Source organism: Leptosomus discolor, chromosome 15 (assembly GCF_034619465.1).
Source record: "Leptosomus discolor isolate bLepDis1 chromosome 15, bLepDis1.hap2, whole genome shotgun sequence".
Taxonomy (NCBI): domain Eukaryota; kingdom Metazoa; phylum Chordata; class Aves; order Leptosomiformes; family Leptosomidae; genus Leptosomus; species Leptosomus discolor.
Genome location: NC_141405.1, coordinates 19,186,749 through 19,210,483, shown reverse-complemented (window position 1 = coordinate 19,210,483; position 23,735 = coordinate 19,186,749). Strand labels below are relative to the sequence as shown.

The following is a 23,735-nucleotide window of genomic DNA, read 5'->3' as shown; positions in this document are numbered from 1 at the left end:
CATACTCTGGGACATCATGTTAGTTAAGAAACACAGCTTCTAAGAAGGTCCCAATGCAGATGATTTTTGTGATCAAAGTGTATCAGCTGAAGAAGGAATTTTGTGCCCCTTCTTGTGGTGGTTTGGTGTCTGGCGGGGGTTTTGGCGGGGGTTTGGTGGGGTTTTCGTAGTGGGGGAGGTGGCTACAGAGGTGGCTCCTGTAAGAGGCTTTGAGAATCTCCCCTGGCTCCAATTTCAGATCTGCCTCTGGCCAAGGCCAGACCAATGGTGCCTCTACAAATAACTATTTAAGAGTGAAAGAAGCCGTTGATTGTTGGCTTTTGGTTTGTCTGTCAGTGTTGGTGAGATGGAGAGAGAAGGGGGATGGGAGGGAGACAGCCCTGCGGACACCCCGGTCAGTGAGGAAGGAGAGGGGGAGCTGTGCCGGAGCAGAGGTTCCCCTGCGGCCCGCGGTTAGGATGGCGGCTGAGCCCCTGCAGCCCCTGGAGCCCAGCGGTGGCCCAGAGGTCGCCCTGCAGCCCGCGGAGGGCCCCGGGCCGGAGGAGCAGGGACCGGGCCCGGAGCAGCCGCGACTGCGGTCGCGCTGGAGCCGCCCGTCGGTGGGAGGGCGGCAGCCCCGGGAGGGCCCCGCGCTGGGGCGGGTTGGGGAGCTGCGGCCCCGCGGGAAGGACTCGCGTTGGGGCGGTTGGCGGGGGCAGGTCTGCCGGGAGAGGGACCCCGCGGTGGGGCAGGGGAGGGCTGCGAGGGCCCCTCTCCTTGCGGGGGAAGGAGCAGCGGAGACCCCTTGTGCCGGACGGACTGTGACCCCCATTGCTGCCCCCTGCGCTGCTGGGGGGAAGAGGGAGCAGAGCTGAGCCCGGGGAGACCGGAGGGGTGGGGGGGAGGTGTGTTGTATTTAAGACCTGGTTGTATCTCTCATTACCCTTGATGGTGGTGGTTGGTTGTATTAAATGTACGTTGTTATCCCCAAGTTGAGTCTGTCTTGCCCGTGATCATAACTGGTGGGTGAGCTCTCCCTGTCCTGGGTCTCGACCCTCAAGCCTTTTTGTTCGTATTTTCTCCTCCCCATCCCTCAGGGGAACGGGTAGGGGTGAGCAAGTGGCTGCGTGGGGCTTTTGGAGCCATCTGGGTGGGCTCAAACCACAACCCTTCTCCATGAATCCAGTAGCACTCTGAGATCAAAGCAGCTGCTTTCCAGTCTGAACATACAATATCAGACAAACACCAGGGCTTTAAGATCTAGCATAATCCCTCACGAGCGTGCTTATATTGCTTTCTGGAATGGATTTAGTACCTCTGCATGATGTCATAGGTAAATGCTCCATAGTTTCATTGGCCAAACTACAAGAACGGGGCAGAGCAAGCTAGAGGACCTCTGGGTCTGCTTACTGTGCAGTAACTTTCCCTGATCTTAAGGATCTGTAGCAGCTACAATGTGTCACCCAACTACTGGTTCTATCTCATGTCTTTATAACTAGGTTTGGCGTTTCTTTGGGTTTTAACAGCAATAAATCAGAGCAACATCTCTGAACCAAGTTTCTGCCCTGAATAACGTGAAGCCGTGCAGGTTGCACAGGTCACTGACATAGACGAAGAATGTTGACAGAACATGTCCCTCCTCAGTGCCACAAGAAGTAACCCTGCAGGCTTCTCCCAAACTGTTCCTGAAAACACACAGAATTAGAAGTGATATTTGCAATAGAGTAGAACTGTCCCCACAGTATTCCCTCATCTTTTTTGGATTCGCTTTGCTTTTGCCAATGGCACGTAGGAATCACCTGTATGTGCAGACAGTTTGCAAACCTCCTAGCCTGCCTTTGCTGCTCCACTGCATCTCGATAGACTTTCAGCAAGGTTTGTGGCCTGTCCATGGCTCACCAAAGTGCCAAGATTGGTTGGACCTCTAAGTTGAACGGAGTGCAGTATTGCACTGTTAAAGGAAACCTTGTTTCCAAAGCAGGGCTGTTTGCACTCCCCATCCCAAACCTCCAGGCTACTTGAAGCCACCAGGCTCCAGCTGGCTTTGCTGGAAGCAAACCTCACCTCGCCAGCTGGAAACAAAGTGCTGTCAGTGTTCTTGCACCTTATCTCCCATTTCAGACTAAGATCTTCCCCATATGTAATGAATCAGAAAGTGTTTAATGGGATTTCATTTCTTGATATTGGGTGGAGGGGGGTGGAGAAAACAGCTCAAAGGAAAGGCAGGGGGAGTGTGTGGGTTTGTGCATCACTTGCAGTGCCCTGAGACTGGAGTAAAGCATTCAAAACTTCAGAAGCAGAAGGAGTGGGTGAATGAGAGTACAATGAAAATGTCTTCCTCCTATTCCTACATTCCTGTAAAGGACGTGCAGCACAAGGAGATTTTGTTTTATTGGAATGAGGAGGTCTCATCTCTGCATCAGTTTACAGAATGGACTCCAGGCCAGGAAGCACCATCCTGGCTCTCCCCTCCTACCCTCTTGCAGTCTGAGGACTCTCCTGATCAGCACAGCAGGTCTTTCATCTTTCTGCTCCAACGTTTTGGTCAGTGAGCCCTGCAGTACTGAACCAGATATGGGTCACCTATAGCAACATCTGCTCAAAAGGCCCAAACAACCAGCCCATGCACAAGCCTCTGAACTGCAACATGGTCCTCTACACAGTGTCCTCACTTTGCATTGTGAGGTCACACTCCTCCATGGGCCTCCCAGGAACCTGACCTTTTACTTCCAGCCTCATACCTAATGAAAAGAGACAAGAAAAGCAAGAAGTGACAGATGCAAATCTCTCTGCGGCTGCAAGAAACATGAGATTCAGTCTTGCAAGTGCTGAAAGCAGAGCGCCATATAGCACATGAACTAGTTCAGCGGGAGTTGCAGTGTTACAGCCGAAATCCAGCTCCATCCCACAGGCAATTCAATAAAAAAGAGACTGAAACTGCCACACAGCTTTTGTCCTCAGTCCTGAAACAGCGCCATGGAGACAGGCACCATCCAAAAGTTCTTGAAATCTTCTGTCCATGTGTTGAGGGTAGAGGTGCTTGTCACTACCTCAACAGCATGGGAAAACCTGCTGACAGTAGTCCTTACTTGATCTTTCAAAGTGAGCACTGGGATCTGTACCATGCCCCTCCTTTTGCGATCACTATGCAACAAAAGCGAGCCTTTCATTGCAGACGTAGTAGTGATAATAATGCTATTTCCAGCACTTCCTAAGACACACTTTATTTTTCTAGGTTTTAGGCCACTTTACCAAGGCAGGTTTCTATACCACTCTTTAGCTAGGGCATCCTGTATCAGAGGGAAACTGTCACTAAAAAGTTTTATCTCTATGAGAAAAAACATGGAATAAAAATGCTTGACATCTCTTGGGAGTCTTTATAGATGACTTACTATTTCAGCTGCAGGTTGGACCATAGCTGGTGAGATATGAAAGAAAAACCTCAACCCACAGATTAAATTCTTCCAAGCTCCATAACTGACTCAGAGAGATGGAAAAAAATTAGGCAGAGGAAGTACTAGAGTAGGTTGTGGTTATATTACTTCCATTCACTGATCTCTCACTTCGGGTCTAGCAAGTACTTCAGAAAATGCAACTATTGTCTGCAAGTGGTGAGCTTCCTCACTGCTTTCTAGCATTGCAGTACTGGTTGTCTTCAAGGAGAGAGCCCCTCTAATGAATTTGGCTTCGTTGAGCCCCAGGCTGACATGCTCACCCTGGCTATCAGGGACGCAACAAGGTGTGCTGGGCAGGAGCTCCAGGAATGTGCCAGTCAGACAAACCACTGAGTCGTCTCTCTCTAAGAAATGGCATGCTTTCAGCTTGCTTTGAGGTTGCTTTCTAAGCAAGCAAAGATAAAATAAGTCTTGTTTATTTTCTGAAAATAAAGAAGTCAAGATTTGGTAAAGGTTGAAGATAAAGTTACAAAATGACCAACTGTTATTAATAGCATTAGTGACACCCTTAGCCTGACACATTCCAGGCTGTGCTTGGGCCACCAGGAGAGATCTCAAATGCATTTCCTCTGGAGAACTGGCCACTCTCTGTATTCACCCAGTTCTCTTCCCAACTCACAAAAGTGTCAGTGAAAATGCAAATATCACTGTGTGATCACAGGGTAGAACATTCTCCTACTTAGTCTGTTGTCATCCTCCATTGGATGCGAAATGCAGCATTATTAAAATTGCTTTTATATGCTTGATTAAGGTCTAGCTTACAATGGTGCAGTAAGGAGTTTCCTTTGCACCTGGTGCTTTTAATTTAATCCTTTTTATGTGCTTACAATGCTTAAAAATTCTGTGTCTTAGGAAAGAATAGTTGAGCTTATGACATACTAATGTTGCAGTGCTCTCAGCTCTGGCATTGCACAGAATCTGCAAGACATAAATGATATGAATGATATATTTTAAGATGAAGAACCTCAAAACATGCAGAAGACCCTTTGAGTTTCCGTGGGTATTCTTTGACCCGTGAGTGTCCTAATGACAAAGGTGTCGCGGACAAGATGACCACAACCACTGATATCATCTCTTACCTGCCCGTGTGACGCCAGGCACTGTTCATGACAACAGTCTACAGACAGGGCACGAGGAGAATGAAGATTGGTGGAGTTTCCAGCTGTGGGTTCCAATGGGGCTTAAACATGTCAGCACTCAACCACTCAGACCAGGATGTTTTAGCGGATATGGTCTGGTGCCATGGGAAGTTTACTTGCAAGACAAAGACAGCACCATGCTGGATGGAAAGAACCCAGCTGCTCATGAGCCAAGGGATGTTTAAGGTCCCTAAGCACCAGGTTTGCAAGGGAAATGCAATGCGTTTATGGCACTGAGTTTTCAGCTACGGTTTAGGCACTGGCTAGAAAAGCACAATCTGTTGTTTCTGCTCTTCCTGGGGTCAGCAGGCAGGCTGCAGGTTGCAGTGGTTGCACAGCTGGATCAGAGACATACTTGGAGTTAGGAACTTCAGTGGAAGAAAGGTGAAGTGTAAATCAAGATAAGCAGGAAAGGGTACCCAGGAGGACAGAAACAGAAAAGCTGACTGGTCATACCAGGAGGATACTAAGTAATACATATTTTTTCAGGCAGATCAAGAAAATTTTCCTAAAACTCTGAAGTGCTGGACTTGAGCCTCCTTTCAAGGAAATGACTGCTGGCAGATACACATTTCAGGACTGCCTGTAAGTCCATACCCCAGAACTTGCTGTTGCAGGTGGCATTTTACTAATGATGTTTCTGACGATGAGAATATGTGGACCTTAATTAGGATGAAGATAATGCGAAAGCAGAATTCCTGCTTTCCAGGAGACAGAAAGCATTTAGTAAATGGGAAGGACATAACACCACAGACAAGAAAAGCCTGGAAATAAGCACACACCACATAAGGCTGACCTCAGCTGAGAATGCAAGATGGCAGCAAGCCACACGCACTCTTGTATCATAAGTATATAAGTCATCTTTAATGTGAGGGACAAGGTAGCTAGAGTGCTATTGTTTGACTAATGCAAGAGGTATTACAGCTGCAGCACATCAGGGAATTTCTTCAGCATAATCAAATATTTTCCTGCTGAATCTACCACCCACGCACAGTTGTAAACCGCTCCCAAAGACACTGAGCAACCATATGGTTAACCACAAAGTAGCTGTGCATTCTGGGCACATGGTACTTCTGAACTTGGCATAGCAGTCTGATCCTAGGGCTCCCCTTTCAGAAAACGCACCAAGACCACCCCTGCTGAGCAGCCTGGAAACTTTTGCCTGTTTTCTTACAGTCCAGGTTATGTGCAGTGTCATCTGCTCTGCCTGCATTGTTCCAGCAATGGCTTACAACAGCCACATCTGAAAACAGGATTAATGGGATGTCAAAGCAGAGGAGATTGCTCACCCCAGTTTTCTTAAAGATGATTAGGTATTGTCCAGGCACAGAAGATGGTTTTAAGAGGCTATGTGAAGCACACAGTTCTTTACACCTTTCAGAGACTGAATAGCACCTCCAGCCTCCCACCCTGACTGCTTCTCACCTTCCCTGGCCCTTCATTTACCCATCCTACCCTAGGTCTTTACATCCTTCCCCATTGCTTGTCCCTAGACTCATGTCTCCTCTCATTTGCAATCACAAACTACAATTACTATTCATAAGAAAATGTCATACTAGGGAATAGCTCCAGAAATACAAACTTGTTTCAGATGATGCCAGTGTAGTCCTGCGAAAGTGGAGAGGCTCAGCCCCAGTAAGCTGCATGAAGTTACCAGCAGTCCTGACACTGCCTGAACCGAATACAAAGCATTGTGAAGAAATGCAGGCAGGGGACAGTCGTGCTATTTCCCTTGCTTTGGGTTCTGAAAATGCCAGCTAGAAGCCTGCTGCCAACCCCCCAAAACAGCAGCAAGTAAATAAACAGTCATTTCACAGGGACTGTCAGGTTGAAAATATCCAGGGCAGAAATTATTTCACCTTACCTGCACCTGCCTCCGAAAGACCCACAGGTTGTCCAGATGTGCTCAGGGTTGAATGTAAATGTCAGCACTCTGTCTATTTGCCCTCTCTCCCAGACAGGGTTTCTTCCTAGTCACAGTCTTCCCATCAGCTCTATACACGGAAGGTTTTGAAAGCTTCACACACAGTGATTTTGCAACCCAGACCAGTCTGGGGACGTTTATTTCTTGAAATTCCGGCAGAACAACAGAGCTTCTTGCTGACTTGCTGCAATGGTACATGTCTTGGGAAGGGAACGGACAGGGACACCCCTGTACACAGCCAGGTACAGGCAAACTCAGCTGAACAGTGAAATGGACACAGGCCCTGAGAAGCCAAGAGAGGTCTATAGCACTTCACTTACTGGCTTTACTTCAGTAAGACCATACACAACAACCCCTCACCTGAGTCACAGACAGAGATGGAGGAGTGTGCATAAAGCACTGGGGTATTTATCAAGGTGGGACTTGAGCCAGCTCACTTGAAATGTGAAGGACGCAAGATAACTGGCAGTTTCTGGAGGCCTCATTTCATGTTTCTCCAAACAGGTCAACACCAGGGCTGATCTGTGAGCCCAAGGAGAGTGCAGATGGACAGCTGGCCTTGAGGGATGGAGCCCACCACTGCTTGCTGAGGGAAAACCCACAAAAAGGCAGTGCAGTTCTGGTGAGGAAGAAATAACAAAAAGCCTGTGTTTGTATTATTTCTGAAGCAAATAAGGGAATTCAATGGGCAGCCAGGTTGGTTCAGTAGAAGCATGGGAGCTGTGCAAGAGGGCGTTTTACGCTCTCTCCAGTTCTTCTACACTTTTTTCTCCCCTTGCCTGCAAACAGGACCCCTAAACCCATCCATCTTGGGATGTACAAATGCCCTTCTCCCTCAATCCATCAGCTGTCATCAACTCCAGCTGCCAACACCCTCCCCCATGCCCAGGAAGCAGAAGCTACCATCCCTACAAACCCCTCTTGGCCAGGAAGGATCAGGCCAGAGAGGGGTGGGCTGCACACCATGATCTCCCCATCCAGAGTCACAAGCACCATTGCTACAGCCCAGACTTCCTCTGCAGTGCAGCAGGAACTTCAGGAGACAGGGACAAGGGGTTTGGACTGCTTACACACTTCAAACAGCCAATTCTTCTTCCCTTGGCACACGCAGTGGGCATGGGACAACATGGAATAAGCACACGTCCTGGCGGGATTACAGTAGTGCAAGGTGCTGTGTGCCTGTTTGTAGTAATGCTGAGGCTGTAGAAACTGGGGAAGCATGGGTGTGGAGATAGCCAAACACTGGCTAGGAGGAGATTTTAAAGTCTAAAACTTGATGGGTAAAAAATCCAAGGCAGAATAGTATAGTTCAAGGGCACAAGGACAGAGTGCTGAGGAACAGCCAATACTGCAGGTCTGGGAAGGACCTTCTCACCCTCAGAGAGTTAACTTCTCAGAGTAACCACTGGTCTCCCATTCATTGCTCCAACAGCAGAAAAGTATTTCCCCTCCATCTGCTGAATCAAACCTATGAGTACTGCACACATAAATGCATTTTTTTTCCAGGTCAGACCTAGCAGTTTCTAGCATATAGAAAAGCTTTCTGTGGGGCTTACAGTTTTGTAACACTCAGCTCCAGCTCTGGCCAGCTCTAAGCCATATGCTGGGCTACCTTGAATGAGGCAAAGGGTGCTACGCGGAAGGTGTCTGAGGACAGCTGAGACACCCCTGAAGCTGTACTTGCAAAACCTGCCTTTCCTTTTCACTGCCCTGCTGCCAGTCTCCATGTGGCCTCCTAGGTTCTTCTTGATACTTGTGCAATTAAAGTATCTAAAGACATAATTCTTTCCTCAACCATTGCTATGCCAACAGGTCATATTTCTGATTGTTTCTGACATTTCCTAAACCTGTCAAGGCTTCCTGCCCCTGGATAAATACTTTTGCCCTGGTGTGATTTGCAGAGCTGCTGGCCTGGCCTTCCAGCTCCTGTTATTCAAGTAACCCCCAGGAATATTGCAGCTTTTCAGACACTGAATCTCCCGCAAAGTGCTGTCCCTCTGAAGTGTGAGTACACGTGCAGATGTGTGTGTGCATGTGGGCATGCCTGGGTATTTACAACAGCTGTAGGAACTAAGTGTAGAAATGGGGTGCGGCATTTTACAGATGTCCTATGCATCCTACGCACTACTGGGGAAGAAAGCCAGGGTGGATATTTGGGGTGTGAAGGGAGGTGTGCTCACCATATGACCTGACAGGAAGAGACTGTTTCACTGTGCAGCCCTCTCTGAGCCTGCTGACCCTGTCATGGATGCATTCTGCAATAGGAGTAGTAAGGGGCAGTAATCCCATGCAAAGAAACTGAGGACATTTTTTGAGTTCCCCTTCAGTTCTAGGCTTTAAGCTCAGGTCCCTGGTGAGATTCATTACAGCCAGCTTTACCTGTCTGTGGAGTCGGAATTGTCACCAAAGCTCTCCTTAGAGGCAATGAAGAGAGACTGGCACTTACAGGGTGTAGCTCACATTAGCTATTTTAGACATCTGCATCAGGAAGACAATTGAGGTAAAGGTAATTATTTCTTTTCACGGATAAATGGTGGAAGATCTGGAACTGTTCAAATGGAGCTGTCCACCCTGCAGATGGTACCTTGTCAGGCAAATCAAACTCTGCCCTGCTCAGATGGTGATAGGGCTGGTGAAACCTACCTAAGGGCACAGGGGGGAGCATTGTAGAGGCCAGTGCTGTGAACTCACAGGTGGCAGCCTGACAGCCATGCACTCCTTTGCATGCACTTCTTTCCAGTTTATCATCCTTGCTTGATGGTGTCCTGATTCTAAACAGAGAGCATGAACATGCACTTAACCCTCCAAATCCCAGGAGAGGTATCTTGACTGTCCTTCCAGGCAGCACGGGACTCCTTGCAGAGTTAATGATGCAAAATAAGAGCCATGACTGCTACAGAGAAGGGTCCTCCAGGCATTTTAGAGTGGCTTGCCATCTCTCTCCTCTTTCTTACGTTTTGACATGACAAGCTTGGCTGCCTCTAGATGTTGCACAAGATAGATGCCAAGCGTCCTGACTGTAATGTAACTAATGCAGACTCAACCAGCCTTCCTACAGCAGGCCATACTGTGAAAACAAATTTTAGGTATATTGAAATTCTCTTGGGCTTCATTCTGCAGATCTTTTACAGGTCAGAGTCCTTTAAAATGGTTTCAGGATTGAGTCCAGTCGGTTTCGAAGGATGATAAATGTGGAATGTGGAATGTTTACCTGTTTGGGCCATCAAGTGGAGATAGACAGGAATGTGCTGTCTTTGTTGGCTGGTTCATCTACCTGTGCAAATCTCTTCCATATAGAGTCACTCTAGTTCTTTCATTACAGATTTTTCTGACATGTTTTTACCACACAAGAACACTATCTCATAAATTCTATTTCTTTCCAGTTAAGAACAGATTTCCTTGTGTTTTTCACATGAAAACAATGAAAATTAAATCACACAACACCATGCGTGGTGGAAATACTATTACGGTCAGGTAAGATGTATGGATAGCACAGGCAGATAATGACAGTCTGGAAGGACGCTAACCACTGGCAATGATAGCTGATGATAACATTGATGTCTTACAAGGGAGGAGGGTTCTGTTGAAATTTGAAGGCTCAGAAGAATTAAGATGCTACTTGCCCCTAAAATCCCACTTCCCCTCCCCAGGAACTGGGATGCATAGCTGAGTTCCCACCTCCAAATAGCTCAAGCACCAAGAGCAAAAACCCTATTTAATCCAAAAAAAGGCTTCTGCACCCTGTGAGGAAGTAAGCAAATGGTGAAGCAGAGATGGCGCAGTGCGAGGAATGTTCAGAAAGGCAATTTGTTGGATGGACCAGTCACCCAACACCTCCTGTTTTCAGGAGGGAGCAGAAACACAGAAAGGGTTCAGCTGGAAAGCAGCACGGAGCCCCACCGCACCAAAACTTATATAGCTTTTGCTTGCTGACCTTCTTCAAAGGCTGTGTCCCCTACCTGTTTCCAGCCATGCACCCACTGCAGCAGACTGACTGCACGGTGCGGAGCCCACCAGCTGCTGCTGCTCTGCGCCCTGCTGGCTAATCCTGCCGTTCCCTGGGGAGCAGGAGGGCAGGACTGTCCAGGGAGGAGCAGGATCTGTCCCAAAGCACAGTGGGAATATGCAGCACAACTGCATGTGGGTACAAATGAAATGAAGTGTAGTAAATGTTCCACTGATCTCAGATTAAGATTCTTTAACTTAGAGAACCAGAAAAAGCAAACCAGAAGCTGAGTGGCAATAGCCTACCTGGATGTGATGTATGTAAAAATTGGGGAAATACAAAGATACTAAGTAAAGAACAACTCCCATGCAATTCCCAGGCATTTGTCATCCTCTACATTGATAAATATTTTTTGTATAGGTTAGACTTTACAGTCTGAAAAAACAGACCTGACAGGGATTTCAGGAAGTCATTTTGCTCCTGCCGTGACCCAAAGCAAGGCCAATGTGATTTTTCATGGTTTTCCGTAACCTGCTCTTAAAAGACCTCCAGCGATACAGACTCCCAGGCAACTCCCTACACCCACACTTTACTATCTTAGAAAGCCAGGAAGAGTTAGAGTTGTCCTTGTTGCAACTGAAGTGTGTTACTGTGTTCTAGTGATGACAGGCGTTGCAAACAGTCTTCTCCACAACACCGTTTTATGCGCTTTCATATGCCTACTTTCATGTCCCAATCCATGTTTTTGCCTTCCTAGGGCAGATAGCCCCAATCTCTTAACATTTGCCCACAGGCCATGTTTTTCCATGTCTCCCATCGTTCTTGCTCCTCTTACAGGCTTTATCCAAATGGCTCACATCTTTCCTGAAGTGTAGAGTCCAAACAGGATAAAATATTCCAGCTGACACTTTATAATTTCCTTGCAAAGTTGGAAGCTTACTTCATGCCTCACAGACATTCCTATTTATACGGCAGAAAATGCTGGCTGTTTTCATACTAGCACAACACTGCTGGCTTACACTCAGATCCTCCAGAGCCCCTATGTCTTTGTCTGTAAACTGCTCCATTGCCTGCCTTTGCACTTAGATATTTCTGATGAAATCTCCAATCTTAAGTGCATCTTTACTGAACAGCATCCTACTATTCCAGCATGTGCCCTCAGTTGCAGGATGATTGTGAATTCTGAGCCTGTTCTGTGCAGCACACCATGTTCTCTCCCAGCTTCAGTTAGAGTTAACGTTGAATAAGTACTCTCTATGTCAACATACCATTCATTACTGGAAATACTGGCTAGAACGAAGCCTCAGGCAGGTCCCTGTAGGATTTCCTTCGGTGCAAACTTCCCTTTGACAATGGACCATTGATTACCATGCTCGAAGCATGATCTGCCAAGCAGTTTTGCACCATCTCACTGTAATTTAACTATGGTCCCCTTTCCCTTTAGTTTGTTTTCCCTCTAGCCAGCTTTCAAATTGCCTTTGCTGCTTTTAAGACCTCTCTTCCTGTAAATGAGCTGCCTTTCCTGCATGTGGGGTCTCTGCTCACAGACCTGCCCTGCCCAGAGGCTGTATAAATGTTTAGCCACAATCCCACCACATGAGAGGGCTCGTGCCTCTTCCCACCACTGTTTGCCAATGAAGGAACTGCTAAAACTGACACGAACCTGCCAAGAAAGGCTGCTCTTGCTAGCACCCACCTTCAGAAAGGTGGTGGGTGCTAGGCAAGGCCCCAGAGCGGGGTGGGGGGATGCTCCGTTGTGCTCTTACCCAACCCAGGGCTCTACCACAGCACTGAGCCTGGTGAATACCCCTCACCTCGCTCTGGGATATGCCTCTCACTGACAGCCAGGGCAACTGGTTGGGCACGCAGGACAGCTGGAGCACTGCAAGAGAAGGACATGCCACTCAGAGGATGTCCAAATACAACATTTAAAAGAACAGACAGTGAACGCAATGCCTGGAGCTTCCATATGCTTAGCATATGGCTGAGATAAGTGACTGTCTTCAACCTCATGCATGAGAGACACATGATGGAAGGGACAACCAAAGGGAGGATGCACAGTAGCAACGCCTAAGGGATGTGCTACGCACATAAACAGAAAGCAAGAGCATGGGTTTGTGGGCTTTAGGCTGCAGGAGACCTTGCAGAGTGCTGTTCAACCAAAAACGCAGCGCTGCATTTACTACTGAACATGAGCCCTGAAGGAAAAACCACAATGCAGCACTCTAGCAATTAGCTGAGTTTAGTGGCAGGCCATGTCTGGGTACCTCTGGACTCTGGCTTCCTTTTCCCCCAGACCACTACCTATGAAAGAGCACTAGCATCTCCCACTCTGTCCACTGAATAGCTCTGTGCTTCTTCTAGTTATTGTTAGTTTCTCCTCTCAAATTTCTGCACACTTGAGTAGAAGTAGATAGCCTCTTGCCTCTACTTCAGTTCCACTGCCTGGCTCAGCCTCAGTGGGTAGGAGAAGCACAGAGCAAAGAATATAGAAAAGCTTCAATAGGAGGGATATTCTAAGTTATTCAAAATAAGAGAAAAAAAAATGCATAAAAAAGTGTCCACAGCAGCCCGAGAAACCTGCTGTAAGCGAGAAGAATAACCAGCATATTTATCCCCTCTGAAACCATTTGCTCAGCAATTAGAGTTCAGACCATGGTTGAGATATAGAAATCCCTCCCTGGATTCAAAAATATCAAGTAAGAAAAAAAAAAGGCTACATAAAGTACAAGCCACTATAACAAAGCTGAAGTTGTACAGTCCCTTTAGACAATTTGTTGCTTCAGCACCTGGAGAAGACAGCCTTGATTTGGCCTGGTGATTCTGATCCATCTCCAGATTCTGCACCTGGAAACAGAAAGAGACTCCACAGAGCATTTCAGAGGAGCCTGGGTGTGAACACACCTTTGGTCAACAACAGGTAGCAACTACAGAGCCTTTCCAAGATAATTTAATGTTTCTTCCTGTTGAATAGGAAGCTTTGCAGATCCTGATAACAGGACACATGAGACATACTCAGGGACATGCCTAAACTGCTGTGAACCTCCTTCCACTTTAGGACTGAAAAATGAAGTCCTCTCTGACAGAAGTCTCCAAATGGAGGAGAAGAAAAACTCCTTTTTCAGTGTAGCCCAGTGTAACAGGGTCCCTGGAAACCCTTACAGTCCAGGTGTGTCCCCCAGTGTTTTGCTGCACGTCAGAGGGTCCACCCCTCTGGTGCCAGCTCTCCACCTACTCCATGCAGCAGAAGGCCCTGGGAGGGCTGAGTAGACAGTGTAGTGGCTGAAGTCCCCCAGCTGAAACATCTACCATAACCTTCAGTGAACAGTGCCTTGCTGTCATCCAAGTTGCCTTAAACTCACCTTCCAGTGCAGCTACATTAATGTACAAGTCTAATATAATACTTTATTCTCAACATCTACTTTCAGCAAAGCAGGTACAGATGCTTGTGAGAGACAGAAGTGAAAAAAAAGAAAAAAAAAAAAAAACCCATAATTACACCACTTAGACTAAAAATAACCAGAAAGTTCTTTCTCATTCCCTTATTGCTCTGAAGTGCTATCCTCTCCTGGCAGGGTGCTACACAGAGCTTCCTTCTCCAAGCACACCTTACGCCTTGTTGCTTCTGTTAAGGACAGCCCTCCGTGCAAAAGTCTGCATCACAGCGTATGCTCGTTGGGCAGCTTTGGGAAGCGCCTTGCCTTGGGGAAAGGCTCCTTCCCAAGCCCTTTGAAGGGGGTTCAGACAGATTTAATCTTTCACTCTGAATCTCACCATTCTCATTCCTTGTCCAGGAAATAGTTTGGCCATTTGTCTTCACTAAAATAAGGACTGTATCACTCCCTTCAGTAAGCAAATGTTTCTTCCTCAGATGGGTGGGACCTAGCCTGTTTGGCTGACTGGTTAACACTTCGTTGCCTTGAGAAGTTCCTTTTTCTTCCCTCTAGTGACTCACTGGCATGCTTAATTATGAAATGTATCTTACATAGAATCCTGTACTTTGTAATAGTCTGTAAATTAACAACTACACTTGTTGCACCCATCTATATGGGCTTAATCCATGCAGAACATTGCTGGCATTTGGCTGAGACCAGGCACAACAGTAGCTGGGTGAATAATCTCTAACATCTTTCTCTCCTAGGCACACAACATCCAGAGTCTGCTGGGCTGCATGGACAGATCCCAGAGCTGCTACTTCCTATGCTACCCTATATTCTAAAAGAGCCTGCATTTCATCAACCCTGCTGAAGCTGCACCTCTGTCCACCAAGGAGATGTTATCAACACGGTTTGTCAGGATGTGCACTGTCCTAGCAAAAGAAGTGCTCATGCCTTTTCCATGCACTGTTGCCATCAGCCTGACCCCTCACATGTGTGGGTCCTGCTGCATGTGTGGAACATGAGAAAAATCATCATTTCAGACCATCTCAGATGGGGAATCAGAGGCCATGGGAAAGCAGTGTGCACAGGGTCTACAGTATTTCCTGATGGGTTAGCAATGTCCCTTCTCTTTCAGTTGAGACCAGATGTACATTCTAGCAATGGCTGTCACCCCTACAGTGGTTTTACAACAAGTCAACATGCAGTCAGCCATCCACTTTGTGAGTCCCTGTGTAAAAGCTGCTGAACACCCAGACTTCCCTGTGGTAGAAAAAAATCTTGAGAGAATTTGTGAAGACTGTGGAGGAGGTCTTGAAACACTTTCTGATCATCCATGTCAGTAAAGAGATGACTGGTCCCTGGGAGATCTGAGAAATGGTTATGACCTTACAAACCAAGAGTTTTGCATCAACTGCTGTAGGTGGGTAATGGTGAACAGAAGACCTTTAACAACATGGATCAAACTGAAGGCCAACTGGCTGGCTTCCACTGACCTCTGAGTCACCATGTTTATGCACTAAACAGTGATCTCTCTCTCAAATGCTCCAGCATACTTTCATCATATGGTGATAGCTATGATGAAGAGACAGCAACCTAGGAGTACACCTACACAAATAAGACCTTGACAGAAAAGAGACCTAGCTCCTGCTCCTGAAACAATGGTGCTACAGAAGCAAAGCAGGTAGGAGGCCCATGAAACCCTGTGACAGAGATGTATGCTGGCCCTATGTCCCCATGACAAACATCGCCAGTGTTTATCTTGATACTCCCAGCAGCAGCTGCAGCAATGACAGGACAAATAAGCAGTTAAGACAAGTTAGCAGGTGCAGTCAGCGAGCTGTTCAGTCTATGAGATTTGCAACAAACATTACCCACACCGATGTAGCTCCACCATAGGAAAGCTGGGCATTCCAGTTTTACAGCATATTGTCTTTGACTTATCATATGGCTCAAAGCCAAAGAATACTTCCTGAGCACCAAGGTGCATTCCCACTGTCAGACAGAAAGCCTTGCATGCCAAACATGACTTTATAGTGACTGCATAGCTCAGCAGGCCCAACTTTGCAGCACAGTCAAGGAAGAAAGTGCATATCCAACACCAGGCTCGACAATCTGCCTATGGATAGTCCTGTACTACCAGTTTTGCAGGGACAAAGGTCAGAGCCAATGGGTCAGATTAAATCAAAACAGTGTCCAGACAGCTGCTCATGCCAGGGCTGGATCAGGCTTCATCACATGCTTCAACAGAAAGGCCTGGAGGTTGCATTCAGCTTCTGCTTTGTCTGAGGCCTAGATGACACCACAGGTGACAGTTCTTTGGCACATAATCCACTTTGAGGAAGCACAGGCATTTGAGATGTGAATCTGCTAGTGCAATATAGCCCAACTAGAGCAAAAATACTCCTGAGCAATATCATCAAACTGATGAACTAGCAAAAAGCAGTATCTATGCAGCTAGACGACTTTCAGGCAGCAGCATTTTCTAACTAAGCAGGCTGACAGAAACTGAGCTCACCAGGAACACCATCTAAGCTGGAGGAGTGGAGGGGCCAGAGTGCCTCTGTACATGCTGCAAGAGAATCCTGGTCTCTCACGAAAGGCTACAGCCCTCGTGGAAGGTGTGGGAGGCTCAGCAATGCATGATTCTTGAGTTCAGGACAAGAAACAAGAGCAACTCTAACTTCAAAGCCAGCTGGGCTTAGGACTACTCTGGTGAGGAGCTTTCTCATCTAAACAGAACTTGAATAAGTGTTCCTTAAAGCAAGGACCAGAACACAGGAATCCCACTTCTACCCTCTCTTTTATTCTCTGTTATTCTGAGAACCATGGTTTTTGCTGCATAGCAATCCCACTGCAGTAGCTGGGAGCACAACCATAGGCGGTTTAAGCATTCTCCTCAGAAGGACTGGTTGGAAGTGACCTCTGGAATTCTCCAGCCCATCTACTCACTCTGAGCAGGATCACTGCTAACAACAGATCAGGTCAGACACACCTGGCTAAGATTCTTAGCTCTCCCAAGGATAGTGATTCCACCACCTCCCTGGTCAGCCTGTGCCAGGGCTATCCTGCCTTCTCCTGATTTCTGAGCTGGACTTACCAAGCAGGATGTGACTATTGACCCTTGTTATATTGTCTGTAACTTTTGTGAGGAAAGTAAAAAGCTGCCTGATATTTTGAAGAAACTGAGTCCAGGTGATCTACCTTTCTGGGGCAGGGTTCCTGTGGCAAGAGCTTTTATCACATAAAAACCAGGCTCTGCCTCTTACTGGTTTTATCTGACCTCAACCCACTGCATGTGAGTAAGGGTCCATCACCATGATGGCTCAGGGCTGAGTTTAATCACCTCCTCACCTACCTATGAAGTGCAGTGAGGATGGGGTATCTACCTCCTGCTGAGCTCCCCAGCTGTGCAGGGGATGCTGCCCACCCCAGACTATGCTTGAAAATTAAGGCAGTGTTTAATAGCAATGTGCCTTCTGGAGGGTCCTATGAGATGTCAGTGCATAAAACTCAGGTAAGTAATGGCTTGGCCAAGTTCTAGGCCAAAGGCTTCCGAAATAAAACACATCAGTCCTGCAATGGACTGTAAGGTGCATTGTGACAGCCCATGGCTCTCGTTGCACTCACAGTGAGTCAGAAAGAGGAATGCCAGTGGTCATTTGTGATGGCTCCAACTCCATTGTGAACAAGGTGAACTCCTGCTGTCCTCTCCTCCCTTGTCATTCTGTCATTCTTTCTGCTAAAGAAATCTGGTTTTGCTGGTCACAAGTCCCTGTTTTGCAACACTGTTGTGAGCTCAGGATGAGAAAAGCAGGCAGACACAGAATCTTAGGTTAGCTGGAGGTGGTACAAGTTTGACAAGTCCTGAGCAGCCGATAAGATTGAGTTAAGTCTGCTTCTCTACTAGCATGACTGAACAAAACACAAACGTAGACTGAAAATTCTGTCTTTGATGTCCCATTACATGTGTTTTTCTCCCTTGTCTCCATGGGCAAGCTGTCTCTGACTTGAGCAACTTTTCAATTCGCTATTTCTGTTTTCCCCTAACAGTGCTTTAGTAACATCCAACATTCTATCAAACTACTTTACATATATGTACATGTACAGACATAGTATCTCCAGCTAAAGGGAAGGGATATAAGGAATGTGGTAAAAAATATATCATTAACAGTGTTTTATATTCTAAAACATTTATGGCAGGGGTGTTTCTACTTTACATTCTCTGTCTTTTGTAAAAGCTTCAGATGTCTTCCAACGGTCACAATTAAGATGACAGAGAACCAGAAGACTAAATCTTACATTTTTTTTTTTTTTTCATACAGTGGCAGGGTCATATTAATTCCTTTGACTCTAGGCCTGCTTTGTCATCAAAATCAACTTGAGAGACAATTTCCTGCAACAGATCTGTACTGCTAGGGTGGCACATTTACTGCAGCCCCCACCCTCACTTACCATTTGTGAAGGTGTTCACGTAGTACCTTCGTCCCTGGGGAGACATATAGCTTTGCCAGCCTGGGGGAAGATGGCCGTTCAAGGTATCTTCTCCTGTCTGAGGAGTCGCCTTTCTGGGTTTCTGCTAAGAAAAGAAAAAAAAACCCGATCTATTAAGTCCATATCTAGATAATGTAAAGTCTAATCAGATATACATCTGGAAAGGGACCATGTGGTTTGGCATTCTAGAGACTGCAATACACCCAAAGACTCAGTCCATTTCTCCCCTCATCTGTCCTAGCTTCATCCAGAACATGAAGCAACCTTCCCTTGGAGAACTGGCTACACAGAACATCCTTTGGAAGAGAAATGAAACCCCTCTGTAGTTGATGTCCCACGAGTACCTGGACCTGTCCAAGAAAATGACTCTCATTAAACAGTGAAATGCAAAGCTTAAAATAATCGAGTGTCTGAGAAAGAAAGGCATGCAGCTGGCACTCAATTACTTTCATGTGGATATACTGGTGGGTCAAAGCACTGGTCATGGAGGTGCTGCCCCAATTTAATTTACAGGGGCACCATCACCTTCAGATATTTTCAAAAAGAAACACTGCAGAGCCATGTTGCCTATAGGAGCAGTGTGCTGAAGTAAATTTACCAGTATGCTCATATACTAATGATGCATGTAATTAGCAATGTATACATTGCTGATATAGATGTAATCTGGATCCATATCATCCAGATACAGGATCATTAGGGTCCAGATTAGTAGGAGTGATCCAGATCATTAGGAACAGCAGGAGATGAGTGTCATGCTGTCACCTGCTCTCCATGCATACACAGAACTGCTATCAGGGCTCAAGTGCCACCTCAGCTGCACATTTCTTCATCAACTCTGCTGCTTCACCAACTCAGGTGCAAGCCTCAGTGCCGGTTCAAGGTGCAAGGAAAAGAGGTGAAGCTGAAGTGCAAATAGTTGTCTGCACCATGTTGCATCACCTGGCTTACTTCCCTCTTCCAAGTAGGTCTGGTGCTTTCTTGGTAGCTTGGGATTTACAGCAGCTGCTTGATGGGAGACTCGCAAAGAGGGCTTCATCCCAAAGGAGGCATGAACCCATCGGGTCCCTTCAACCAGGAACACTGAATAAGGCAAAGGTAGAGAGATAAGATGCATGGCCAAGGTTGCCAGTTGTAGCCCTGCAGGGCTGTGGCTGTGAACCCAACAGCCTCCTCCTGGCTCACATCCAGAGAGCTCCACTTTGCCTTTCTACATTCCCTAAGGCAAACCAGGCATGCGATGTACTCATTTTTTGTTTGTTTGTTTGCATCGCCTTCAAAAGAAGAAATACAAAAGAATAAGGAAAAATGTGTGAAATGGAATTATTTATCCTATGAAAGCTAATCTCTATTCAGGAAATGCCTTCTGACACAGATGGGGACAGGTCTGAAGTGACTGCACTAGATTCACAAGCAGTCATGTCCAGGGGACAGGCAGAGTTTCAGCATCTGGCTGCATCTAATGTTCAAACATTGACAGACATATAAGCAGTACCATCAGAAAGAAACCTGTGATGTGTCCTTCTCCTACACATTCAGTTTCTGAGTGACACTGAAACTCTGTTCCCACACAGAATAAACAGGACATTTAATGATTTTGGAGCCAAAGGTCTATTTTATGTTTCTTTTCAGTTTCAGAAAACTGATTACAAAGGTTCTCAAGAGGCATTGAACTTGAGAATGATCTGACATTCGTGCCTCATCAAGCATACTTGCACAGACGGGTCACAGGCTGCAAGGCAGCCATATGGATCCAAGGCCAGGGTGAGAGGAATACTGTCTCACCGCTGCAGCACAGAAGGAGCCTATGCTGGCCCAGATTTTAGCTCCTCTCCTTGAGCAGAAATGCAGACTGGGAGACTCAGCTGGCCCAACATGAATTGAACAAGTTAACTCAGGAGATATGAAAGGACTCTACTGGGTATAGGACTCCAGTCTCGTGCTCTGCATGCCTATGGCTCGCAGGGTGGTATGCAGAATTAACCAGTAGGATCTCTGCCATCTATTCCTATCCCCTGTGTTTCTGCTCTCTAAGGTTTAATCAAATCAATTTACAGCTCCATTCACCCTGCTGTACATGTGAGAAAGCAGAAGCTTTCACAGTTTATATTACTTTTTTGGTTTTTTTTTTCTGATCCCAGCTGAGGATGCAAGTGAAAACTTCTCTTACATATTAGCCTGCCCAAAGGCACATGTTCTCATTACAGTTAGTGTTATTCTACCACCTAGAAATGCACTAAATTAAATCCCTGTCTTAGTGAAGCTAGTACAACCATGCCTGTTCTGTGATCACAGGGGCGGGACCCCTCCATACATGCCACTGAAACACCTCTGTGTTTCATACAGCTTTCCATGAAAGCTCTGAATCCTGTTAATGAAAACATTAAACCTCATGAATATGACAGAAAGAATAAGCTATCCCAGTTTTACCTCTGGGTTATCTGAGTTCTCCTTCAACATGATATGGGTGTTTACAGAAGTGCCTTGTTTTGCTATGCAATGCCACTTCTAACATGGCTCCAACAACCACGTACTTATTTCCAGTTCTTTAGAGTCACGTACTGGCACCACCAGAAACTTGCTCACATAAGTAAGCAGTATGCCTGACACCTGCAGTATGACCTGAATATCCAGCATCACCCTTTTTCTTGGTTTTACTCTCAGTCAAGACTGAAAATAACTCACTGCAGGCTTCCCAGGCATGATGTCCCTGGAAGCATCACACCGCTTGTGCAGGTGATGCAGACCAGTGGACTGGTGAATGGCATTGACACAGACTTTTATCACATGGACCTTACAAACAAAAGCTGTTTTATGCAAGCTTCCTTTTGGCCCTATTCAGCTCCTGTAACCTGCCATGCAAGGGAGCTTTTCCACCTCACATCTCTCAGACACCCCTCTCTACAGTTTCACCTAATGTAATGAAGCACTGGGAAGAAAAAAGAACTCTTGGAAAAGGTATGTCTGACCAGTGCAGTCACCCCCGTAATTGCAATACCAGCTAAGAAGGCTGGTTGATTTCTGTCTCCAGGACTAACTCCTGAGGGGCTGTCCTTGTACCTTACCCACACACAGTCCTTGTCCAAAACATAGGTAGGTTTAGTGAGAAAGCCAGGTCTAAAAGACATTCAGAGGTTCAGGATCAAGTAACATATGCAGAGAAGGTCAGATCAGAAGGGAAAGCATGATAGCCCCAAGCTGTTTCTTGAACCACAATACCAGTCTCTCTCCCAGTATACTTCAAGGGATAGCACAGAGAGCTGGGACAAATCCTGGGACAGCTCCTGAACTCCCTCCATTAATGGTCCCCCATTATTGTTTGCAAAAGCACACTGAAGAAAAAATAAATTCTGCCGTGTAGGAGTGTACCAGCCCGTGAAGAATTTGACAGCAGGCTGGGTCCCTTGGATTCACTGCACAGATCTCTGGCCTTAAAGATAACAAAGTTACACCAGACTATCTCTGTGGTGCCTGATCACCTCATAAAGAGGGATGTGAGATAATCCAACCTTGGGTTTTGTTCCAGAATCTAGAAGGTACAGAATTTCACACATTTTTACTGCACACTCACCATTTCTGTCCTTAACACCTTCTTTCCCTTCTGGAACCAAAGTCCTATCCATTCCTACTACCCCTCTTTCTTAATACGGTCCTACAGTGATCCCATGTACCAAGCAGGGCAAGAGGAGGTTCAGCTCACATTAAGGGACCCATGGTATTACTTCATTTCACACAGTCAGCACCAGTACCCTGTAAGGACAGATACCACTGGTTTGTTTAAGGGAAGCTCTGCAATTGCCCCAACATCCTTTGAGTCGCTTTTTCAGTGTTGCGTCAGGTCTCCCTGATTGACTGCAGGAAAAGCAGAGGTCTTTTACATGGTTGTAATCTTCAATAAAGGCTATGTTAGAGACAGAAGTGTACAGTATAGGGTAGACATCAGTAAATGTTGGATGGAATTAGTATAAAGATCAAAGTTAAGCTGGTGTTTTAGCTATAGTCCCTGCCAAAATGAGTATCACTTCAAAAAAAGCACACAAACATTATGTTTTGCAATTGCTAATTCTATTTTTGAGTTACTAATACTTCTACCTTTGATTCTGATTTTGTCAATAAAGACGTGTTGCAAGCACAGTAGTGCCTGTCAATGATGGTCAAGAGGACTGAATATAAGGGAAACCTCAGCACTGCCAAATGCAGAAGTTCTTGTAAACAACAGGGCAATGGTTTACTTGGTTGTGCATGGAGTATGGATATGTGGGTCTCTTCCTTTTGTTTTAGAGAGGAATGTGATCCTAAACAGCAGCTCACTGTTGGGCAAGACTTCATCCCCCCATGGGGACTGCAGAATGCTGGGACCACTTCTGTGTTAGAGCCTCTAACTGGTCCCAGTGTAATCCTCTCCAACACACACTTGACCTCCCACTCCTATAGCAGCTCTGTTCCAAACTGATACTCTATGGGGAAAAGAGGAACTGAAAATGGCATAGGGGAGAAATTGAAGAAATGAAACTTGGCTTCATTTTCTACTCCTCACCACCCTCCACTCATTGAAGCAAAGATAACAGGAGGCTCTGGGATAGATGATGTGGGGCAGTAGCATATGGGGCTGGGCTCTATAATGAATCACAGATTAAGTACCTTATAGTTTTGGCACACTCAGCAGTGCATCCTTTCAGAAATGAGACTGCCACAGAGGCCATAGTGGCAGCACATCATCCGTTCTCTAACAAAACAGGAGATCTGAGTAACAGGAGAGACTTTCTTGCTCTATTTTTCTCATCAGAAGCAACCCTGTCCTAGCCAGACCCTCTGCAGTCCCTTCTTCTCAGTTAAAACTGGAACTGTGTTTGCACACCCATATGGGAGAAGTTCAGGCCAACCTGGCATGTAATGATAGGTAACCTGGCTGCCGAGACAAGACAGAGGTGGTGGCCGAGACACCGCAGAGGGGGAAAGACATCAGCAGAAGGTGTTCAGGAGCCCAGCTCCACAGCTGGCACAGCACTGCCAGACAGGCTTCAAACCTCTCCCCAAACCCAGCTCTTACCGGGAAACACCCCGTGCCCAGACACATGTCACAAGAAAAGTGAGGCATTTCTGCTTGCATACCTCCTCCTTAGACAGCTCAGCAAGACTGTGCTATTACTCTGATCTCTTGTTCCTATTTTTAGGAGAATTATCGCAGGGATAGTTTCTGACAATGGTAAATCACAACAGAGGACTCTCTACATGGAGAGGTTTCGATGTCAGAAGAGAGCATTGCAAACCAGCAAAAATATTACAGCAGACAGTGACTGGGAGTTGAAGCTAGACAGGCTCAGATTGAAAAGAATCTGCCAATCATGAGGATAAGTATTGACTGGAATGGCTTACCAGGCGGCTGTGCACTTCCCCCATCAAGATTAAGTGCCTCTTTCTAGA

General features: G+C 46.4%; 1 protein-coding gene across 5 annotated transcripts in view; it reads right to left on the bottom strand.

Moving 5' to 3' along the window:
- GAS7 (growth arrest specific 7) overlaps positions 1 to 23,735 on the bottom strand; it is a 107,454-nt gene that overhangs the window by 50,444 nt on the left and 33,275 nt on the right. For 3 of the 5 annotated variants that reach the window (XM_086473697.1, XM_086473695.1, XM_086473699.1), the window contains exon 2: positions 18,276 to 18,399. In XM_086473697.1, the coding sequence (XP_086329823.1) occupies positions 18,276 to 18,399 (124 nt within the window). The remainder of the gene's footprint in view (positions 1 to 18,275; positions 18,400 to 23,735) is intronic. The other 2 variants (XM_086473696.1, XM_086473698.1) reach the window with 1 other exon arrangement.